A 9,591-nucleotide genomic window follows, 5' to 3' on the forward strand; every position below is an offset into this window, starting at 1 on the left:
TTGAACCTTTTCCAAAACCTCGGCTGTGTTTTGTTCTTCATGCTAACAACCACAGTAACATTTTGCTATACGACTCTGTGGGAATCTCACATAATTCCTGTGTCCAAAAAAAAGTAATCTAATACAGTTTTCCTGCCATTGTTGCTGCTGTTGCCGTCAGGTTTATTCGCTGAGTCTGTGCTTGTGCTGCCTTCAGGTGCTCCCGTAAACTCCCACTCCCAAACGAGTTGTCAAGTGCATTTGGTCGGAAATAATAACAAAATGGACTCTGTAACATCCCTAAATTAACAAGTGAATCATTCCAGTCATGGCATCATTCTAGCGTTTTTTTTTTTTTAAATTTTATTTCGTTTTTATGTTTTTTCTTCCCTTTGTGCCTATTGTACGGTGATGTGTAGGCTATGGATGTTCATTATTGTCCAAGAAAAGTCGTTTTTTTGTTCGTTGTTTGGTGAGCTACGTTGTGCTCCAGTGGAAGAACGGGGACGAGAAAATGTTATTTATTCATTTATTGGTCATTGTATACATCACTTTTACCCTCAGTTATTAAGACGGTTTCCATGCTCCCCGCTCCCTAAACGCCTCACACCTTAGCAACTCGGTCGCCACAGAAAAATGTAGACTTTCCCAGGCTTATTTACCACTTTGTCGGTTTGGGTTTGCGCACACCCAAGTACCAATAATCGTAATAGAAATATTTCCGACAACACCTGAAGGCAACATTCCCTTACAAATAAAAAAAAAAAAAAAGTGACTATTGTGCGCATGCGTCAATCTTGTCCAAGTCTCGCTCAATCGAACGTCAATAAACGGACCCAAGAGAAGACGAATGAAAAACTGAATTTATTAAAAAACAGTTTCTTTCATATTAGATTACTTTACATTCTTTACTTTTATTTTACATTTCAAGCAGCTTCTATTTCGGGATGATGCAGTGACTGTTCAGTTTTCCATACAAAACTTCTTCAGTGTTACCAAATGGCTTTAACACATAGTGGTTTTATTCAGGTTTTCAGCTGTAGGGTATCTATCATATAATCATATAACGTTTAATCATTATCTGGTAGATGCAGATAGCCACACAGACTCACTCAGAAATGTAATTTTAACCTGAGAGAGATCCCAGCATTAAAACAACTCATTCAAATAAATTACAAGATATAATATTTCACAGTTTGTGAATCGATGTAACACTTAAAATCTGTGTGTATCTGAGGCAACAATTTACCAGAACAATATTATCCACTTTTATCAGAAGTGATGAGGCTTCACTCTCTGTCTGGTGGTAGTTTTCCACCCTCACTCCAACTAACGATTATTTTCATTGTCGATTAATCTGTTGATTATTTTCTCGATTAATCGATTAGTTGTTCGGTCTATAAAATGTCAGAAAATGGTGAAAAATGTGGATCAGTGTTTCCCAAAGCCCAAGATGACGTCCTCAAATGTCTTGTTTTGTCCACAACCCAAAGATATTCAGTTTACTGTCATAGAGGAGTAAAGAAACCAGAAAATATTCACATTTAAGAAGCTGGGATCAGAGAATTATGACTTATTTTTCTTAAAAAATTACTCAAACCGATTAATCGATTATCGAAATAGTTGGAGATTAATTTAATAGTTGACAACTAATCGATTAATCGTTTCAGCTCTAATTCTAAATACAGCAGAAACCTGTTCATCTGAAGCCTTCAGGAACAGAGGTGGTCCAGCAGAGTGAACTGTCTGAGACATGATGACTGATCTGTCAAACAACTAGCAAGACCATCATCAGCTGAAGTTGTGAAGGAGAGTCTAAATGCTGTTTCAGTCTTTTCCATCCCACCAGGAAACATCAGCAGGAGAAAAACCGCTGTGTTCCAGATCAAAACGCGTCCTGAGATCCTCCACAGCAGCGGTTCTAAAACCTTTTCGGCTCCTGACCCTTTAAAGCAAAGCGCTGCCTCCTCACCCAACACAGGCTGCATCTGCAAAGTGTCCAACAGTTCAACAGTTCAAGTGATTGTGCCAAGCTGTTTCATCTGATTCATTATCAGAGGAGGCCGAGAGGCTGGAAACTATTCAGTATTTCACAAGAAAAAACCTAAAAATTAGAGAAAAATCTGAAAAAACAGACATGATAATAAATCTGTATAGTAGAAATGTGTTTTTTCCTATCCCATAAATCATATTTTGAAATTATCTTGTGACCCGCTGGGGGGTCCTGACCCCCAGGTTGAGAACCACAGCTCTACATAACTCTATATGCAACTTAAATGCTTTTAGCTGCATAAAAAAAACCAAGGAATTTGTGAAATTTGCACATAAATTTCACATTTGTGCATTTTTTGCTGATTATGTTGTTTAGGCAGACGAGTCAGTTCAGTCTGAGGTCGACATTCAAATTCAGTTTGATTGATCTCGTGTTTAAATCTTCAAATCAATCTCCCACTGTGTGATGATCAGCTCCACATCATTTCCCAGCAGTCTTGATATTTTCCACCAATCCACATCTCTGATCAGAAAGTCCCAGTCAGCCCTCGCTGTGAGGCTGAGGCGAGGCGGCGTCTGATTGGTCACCGCCGCCGCCGCTGCTGCCGCCGCCGCCATCATTCATCTGGATCAAACCAATCACAGACGAGACGGTGCCCATCAGCCCCACCAGCCAATCGGGGAATCGCCCCGCCCACAGGAAGCCGGGCGGCATCCAGTGGACGGCGTTGCTGAGGTCGGCCATGCTGCTGAGGACGGACAGCAGCTCCGCCCGCACCTGCCGGCTGAGCTGAGAGCCGCTGGGAAACAAACACACCCATCAGGCTTAGTGTCAGTTCATGAATGAACTCATCAATTCCAATTCCTCACTTGAATTTGAAAAAAACCTACAGGAAACAGAATTGGAATTGAATTGTAATTTCAGGAAGTTGAATTTAATGAAATGAAATTCTGTGAAATTCCATCATGTTTTTTTTAGTTTTTTCTTACCAGATTATACAGTGTTTTATGTTATCAATACTGAATATCATAAAATGTTGAAGGAACCTTTCAGCTGGTATTTGATGCAGAACATGTCATCATAATCCATACATTATGATTGAATGTATGAATGTTCACTCTCACAGGCAGAGGTGGAGACAGAGCTGACCTTCCTTCTGAACTGCACCAGGTATGGAAATGTGAGACAGAAATATTTCACCAAACTCCAAAATATGTGTAATTTTGAAAAACGTCCTCTTGACAAAAAAACTCCTTTATATCCTTGGAGAAACACGTGAGCGTGCCTCTAGCTGCTGTTTATATAACATGCTGTGAAAACCTGAGACAGGGGAACTGAGCTAAATATTTTCAATTTTTTCCTTTGTGTGTGATTGAATAATTGCAACTTTCTATTGTTCAATTATCTTTGTTGTTATTATTGCTACATTTTCTTGATTATCACTGTTTTGCTCTGGCAACAGATACTGTTGTATTTAATGCCAATAAAGCTCATTTGAATTGAAAGTGAATGTATTTCATTTGCTGAACTGTCTTTTATTTGATTCATAAAGTTTGATTTAGAAGTGGAATTGAACGGAATTGAATGGAACTCAATTCTGATTCCTGTCATTCCAATTCAGTTCTGTTCCCTCACAGCTGGGTGATGAATTCTCTATTCAGATCATGAATGGACCGACCCTGACTGCAGGTATTGGGCTCTGCTGAATTTGTACAACACTCAATACATTAAAATCTTATAAAAGCTCTCCTAAACCTCTTGTAAGGCCGTCATAACACATTTACAGTGGTGGAAGAAGTACTCTCTTCTTCTTCTTATCTTTTACTTAAGTAAAAGTGGAAATACCACAGTATAAAAATACTCTGTTACAAGTAAAAGTCCTGCATTCAAAATGTTACTTAAGTAAAAGTACAAAAGTATTAGCATCAAAATGTATTTAAAGCAACAAAAGTAAAAGTACTCATTATGCAGAATGGCCCATTTCAGAATAATACAGTATATATTATATTATTGAATTATAATTATTGATGCATTAATGTGTAAGCATCACTTTAATGTTGCAGCTGGAAAAGGTGGGGCTGATTTCCACTACTTTATATACTGCTGGGTAGCTTACAGTAATCTATAATAATACATCACAATTTATTAGTTGAGTATATTTTGTATTAATAATCTAAATCTGCAAAGTAACTAGTAACTTAAGTTATCAAATAAAGGTAGTGGAGTAAAAAGTACAATATTTCCCTCTGAAATGTAGTGGAGTAGAAGTATAAAGTAGCATAACATGGAAATACTCAAGTAAAGTGCAAGTACCTCAAAATTGTACTTCAGTACAGTATTCGAGTAAATGTACTTAGTTAGAACTACTTTCCACCTCTGCACATTTATGACCACAAGACAACTGTTTATATAGAAAGTGAATGTTTGAAGGAAAATACCTGCTGCCTCCTCTGTCCTGCTCACTTCTCCTCAGTTTCCTCCTCAGCAGCATCAGGACTCTGACTGACCTGAGGAGGGAGGAGTCACAAAACATCTTAACTTTTTTAAACTGAGAGTTCTTTCATGGTCATTTGCTCCACGTTCTGGACTACAGGGGAAAACTGGTTTCCTCATCCTCAGCATGCAAATGACTGTAGAAAAAGACTCAGGTCTGTATCTACTGAGCTTCTTCTTAATGCAGTTGTGTGTACTTGGTGTTAACAGGTGGAGTTGTTAAAGTCAACATAGTTTCACACAGTCAAGTCATGCACACACACCCCCGCCCCACCCCTCCACCCCTCCACACCTCCACCCCTCCACACCTGCACCCCTCCACACCTGCACCCCAAGTTTGACAGTGACTGGTTTGAGGCAGAGCAGTCAGTCAAAGTTGAGAAAGGTATTAATAACAATAATAATAGTACATTTATTTTATAGAGCGCTTTTCAGGGTACTCAAAGACACTTTACATAAGTTAAAATGATCATAGAAAACAACACAATAAAAACATATAACACACAACATTAATCACACATTAAAAGCAGTTCTGAAAAGGTGAGTTTTGATTAGTGATTTGAACATGAACAGATCGGTACAGTCTCGGATGTGTGTGGGGAGAGAGTTCCAGAGGGAGGGGGGGCAGCTATGGAGAAGGCTCTGTCGCCCCGGGTCCGGTGCTTGGTCCTGAGAGGTGGAGACAGGAGGTTGGCATCAGAGGAGCGGAGGCTGCGGGAAGGAGTGTGTGGTGGTGGAGCAGGTCGGTGAGGTAGGAGGGGGCCTGGTTATGGAGGGGCTTTGTGAGTGAGGAGAAGGACTTTGAATTGGATCCGTTGTGGGACAGGGAGCCAGTGGAGGTTCTGGAGGACAGGGGTGATGTGGTCACGGGAACGGGAGTGGGTGAGCAGGCGAGCAGCAGAATTCTGGATGTACTGGAGTTTATTTAGGACTTTGGATGATGTGCCATAAAGAATGCTGTTGCAGTAGTCAATTCTGGATGTGATGAAAGCGTGGATCAGAGTTTCGGCAGCAGAGAAGGAGAGTGATGGGCGGAGACGAGCTATGTTTTTTAGGTGGAAAAATGCAGTTCTGGTGATTTGTTTGATGTGGTGTTCGAAGGAGAGGTTTCTGTCGAAAAAGACTCTGAGGTCGCGGATGTGTGGGGAGGGAGACAGAGTGGAGTTATCGATGGTGAGGCAGAAGTTTTGAGTGGCATTGGTGAGGGATTTGGGACCAATGCGTTTGATTTTCTCACCTGAGTATCCCCAGCAGCAGGGAGGCTCCCCACAGCACCGTGCTGACCAGCCACCACTTATCAGACTTGACTCTGATGAGCTGTGCGTCGGCGGCCCAGGCCACGTGTTCACAGGGATAGTACAGCTGGTCGGCCATGTTGGTCAGCACCGATATGCAGCGCAGGCCCGAGTCCTCCTCCTGGGGCCAGAGGGGAAAGAATTTGTATCTGTTAATGAAACAGTCCGGGACAGACCGACAGCTGGTTTAGTGAGCACACCGACAACAAACTACAGGACAGCAGGATGTTTAATGTGAGCGGGGCAGAGATCGTCAGTCACGTAGTTTGCAAAGTGCCGGGAAAAGAAACAGAACCAGACTACAGTAAACATATCGTCCCCCCCATGAGTGATGCAGTCTCCATCTGGGCCAATCAGGAACCAGCATGTCTCCTTGTTCTGGCCTGTAACAGCAGCACCCCCTTTGGACCAATCAGTGTTTGAAACTGCTGAAACACAGCAGTGAGATGCATCATGCAGCCAAAAAAAAACATCTGACCTGCAGTGTGTGAGATGTCATGTGACACAGAGAGAAACATGTAAAGAAACATTGCAGCGCCCCCCTTAGGCCAGTCAGTGTCATATTAAAAATGCCACAATGGAGCAATGAGACGCTTTGTTCCCTTAAAGGGAGTTTGGAGTCATTTTAAGGATAATCTTTTGCCCTTTTTGGAACTCTAAAGCAGTGATTCTCAACCTTTTTCATATCAAGGACCCTAATTTAGTCCACATTAGAGCCATGGACCCCCATTTAAAAAGATTTTGTCTCTCGGACCCAAATCTGAGAATATTTTTTTGATTTTGTCCAGAATTCCATGACTCTCTGTGTTACAGGCAGAGAGATAACAGTGAAACTATGATCAAAATAGTCATTCTTCTACATTCTCCAATTGTGTTAACTTCAACTTTAACAAATCATCAATTTGCTGGGTACCCCCTGGAACCCCCTCAAGGACCCCTGGTGGTCCCCGGACCCCACGTTGAGAACCACCGCTCTAAAGAACAAATCCCCCGATTTCATCATGGGAGACAAAAAGAGGAGACAGACTGGTGTAGACCAGATAGGACTGCGACTAATGATTATTTTCATTATCGATTATTTTTTTCTATTAATCGATTAATCATTTAGTCTATAAAATGTCAAAAATAAAGACAAATGGCCATCTCAAGTTATCAGAGCCCAAAGTGATTCATCAAATGTCTTACTTAGGTTGCCATGTGCAGAAAAACAAGCAAATCTTACCATCTGTGAAGCTCTAACCAGCAAATGTTTGGTATTTTTACTTGATAAACGACTAAAACGATCAATCGACTGATTTTCTGCCGATCGACTAATCGATTGATCAACAGCTCACCCCCGCTCCCAGGCCGTAGCTGGAGGAGTAGGCCAGCATGGCGAGGTCGTCGAACAGCCGCAGCACCGTCCTGCAGCGGCTGAGCTGAGCGGACAGCAGCAGCAGGCTGTTCCCCAGCCGGGACGCCCCCTCCGCCCCCGCACCCCCGCCCCGGGACAAAACCCCCCCCACCAGCTGGGACCCGTAACACACCGTCCGGATCTGCAACAGAGAGAGCAGAGAGGAGACCATGAGGACTGAGGGGAGAGGAGAGGTTTTAATTTGACTCTTCTGTTGTGGGATGTTCAGGGGAAACTGTCCTTTTCTGTTTGTGGAATCCAGTTCATCCACATTTTTAGGCTGACAGAAATCTTAAACTAAATAAAAACTACAAGTACTAAAAACATTTTGTGAGCTTGGAATTATACGGTTCTATCTGACTTTTTGTTTCTTTAATCAAAATTGAGTTATCCACATATTCGTGATCTTTGAATGTTGCTTGGAGTTTACTCACATTTTTAGGCCGACATAAATCGTTATGATGTGTATTCACAGTAGGGACAGACAGATATATACTGGCCTCTTATTAAATATCGGGTATCGGCCAGTCATTTTATTTATCTTCAATTAATTGTTCAACTTGTTTTTTGTTGGATTTTAATTCTTCATTTAAAGGCAGTAATGCATCACAGTAACTACAAACTAGCAAGTCATATAAAGATAAGGTCTTTTATGGTGAAAAATCGATCACATATCAGTATATCAGTAACTTTTTATCTGAAAATGTTACTGATATGTGTTCATGATGGTTGTTTGCCTTAACCAACAACTAGAGGTCAGAGTTCACCCTTCTTTTTATTTACCACACCACAGGCTCCCTGGCAGTGGTGGAAGAAGTACTGAGATCTTTTACTTCAGTAAAAGTAGCAATACAACAATGTAAAGATACTCCATTACAAGTAAAAGTCCTGCATTCAAAATCTTACTTAAGTAAAAGTACATAAGTATTGGCAGCAAAATGTACTAAAGAGTATCAAAGTAAACGTACTCATTATGCAAACTGTCCCCATTTAGAGTTATATTTTTCATAAATTATTGGAATATTAATACTGATTTATTGACACACATGTACATGTAAGCAGCATTTTAAAGTTGTCAACGTGAAGCTAATCTTAACAATTTAGCTATACTTTTGGGTAGTCTAATCTATAACAATGCTATTTTATAGTTATTTTATAAAGATGATCAAATGTTTTAAATATAAAATGTTGATCTGAAAAGTAACTATTAACTACAGCTGTGAAATAAATGTAATGGAGTAAAAAGTACAATATTTCCCTCTAAAATGTAGCGGAGTATAAGTACAAAGTAGCATAAAATGGAAATACTTGCACAAGTACCTCAAAATTGTACTTAAGTACAGTACTTGAGTAAATGTACTTAGTTACTTTCCACCACTGCTCCCTGGTTATTGCTGGATAAATGTAGACTATTGACTAATAAAGACTAATGTAGTGAAACTCACCACTTTGTCTCTTCCTCTGTAGGACTCCAGCAGACTGACCAGGGACTCCACAGACTCCTGCATGTCTGTCTGTCTGTTGACCTGTCAGTTAACCAGTCAGTCAGTCAGTCAGTCAGTCAGTCAGTCACTCTGTCTGTCTGCAGGTTTAACTGAAAACCAGCCTGTCTCACTGTCTCACTGCCTCCAAATGTATATAAATGAATCTTTAACACACAGTAGAATAAGTGTAAAATGTTGTATAAGCGTCTGTAACAAGCCTCATCCTGCAGATCATCCAGTTCTGTGCAACAACACACACACACACACACACACACACACACACACACACTACAACACACACTGCAGTCTGCCGCTGCTGCTGGACTTTGGAAACAGGAAGTAAGCCAAACAGGCAGAACCAGTCGATCACCGATTAAACCGAGCGGCTCGGATTCAGCCCTTCAACTGGATTCAGATTCAAACCGGGACACAAATACCAGAAAAAGTGATTTTATTTCTTTAAATTATCTCAAAACAGACCAAGCAATGAACAAAGCTGATAGTGTATTCATGTTTTATACAAGCAGTTTGTCAAACGATTCTTATTCTATAGCATACAAGTTTGTTATTCTCAGCACGGATCAGTGTGTGTGTGTGTGTGTCTGTGTGTGTGTGTGTGTGTGTGTGTCTCTGTGTGTGTGTTCTCTCTCTCTCTCTTCTTTCTTTTTATTTGTTTCTGTCTATTTTTGTCTCTAGCTTTCATTCATACTCTCTTTTTCCTTTCTTTAATTTCAGTCTTTCTTTGTTTCATTCTTTCTCTTACTCTTTCTTTCTTTCTTTCTTTCTCTCTTTCACTCTCAGTTAGTTTGTTTGTTAGTTTGTTTGTTTTTTCTCTATTTGTGTGTATGTGCATGTCTGTATGTCTATGCCAATCTTTATCTCTCTTCCTCTCTCTCTTTATTTCTTTGTTTTTGTCTCTACCTCTTTCTTCATTAGTTTGTTTCATTCTCTCTT

The 9,591-nt window shown here is 40.5% G+C and overlaps 1 protein-coding gene across 3 annotated transcripts; it reads right to left on the reverse strand.

Annotated features, from left to right (window-relative positions):
• Positions 1-836: 836 nt before the first annotated feature.
• Positions 837-8,892, reverse strand: pex11g (peroxisomal biogenesis factor 11 gamma). Of its 3 annotated transcripts, XM_071524568.1 has the most exons (6): positions 8,599-8,892; positions 7,095-7,295; positions 5,703-5,881; positions 4,411-4,479; positions 3,113-3,133; positions 837-2,771 (listed from the first exon to the last, which is right to left on the reverse strand). In XM_071524568.1, exons 1-6 carry the CDS (start codon positions 8,659-8,661, stop codon positions 2,513-2,515), a joined length of 792 nt encoding a protein of 263 aa, XP_071380669.1. In that variant the 5' UTR covers positions 8,662-8,892; the 3' UTR covers positions 837-2,512. The 3 variants fall into 3 exon arrangements, with proteins under 3 accessions (XP_071380669.1, XP_071380660.1, XP_071380652.1); XM_071524559.1 differs by lacking the exon at positions 3,113-3,133; XM_071524551.1 differs by lacking the exon at positions 3,113-3,133 and having other exon boundaries at positions 837-2,778; positions 4,397-4,479.
• Between the last annotated feature and the right edge of the window lie 699 nt (positions 8,893-9,591).

This window comes from Centroberyx affinis, unplaced genomic scaffold, assembly GCF_046629955.1.
Source record: "Centroberyx affinis isolate AG114_WGS23_722 - 3 ecotype Tasmania unplaced genomic scaffold, CSIRO-AGI_Caff_v1 ptg000106l_1, whole genome shotgun sequence".
NCBI lineage: Eukaryota > Metazoa > Chordata > Actinopteri > Beryciformes > Berycidae > Centroberyx > Centroberyx affinis.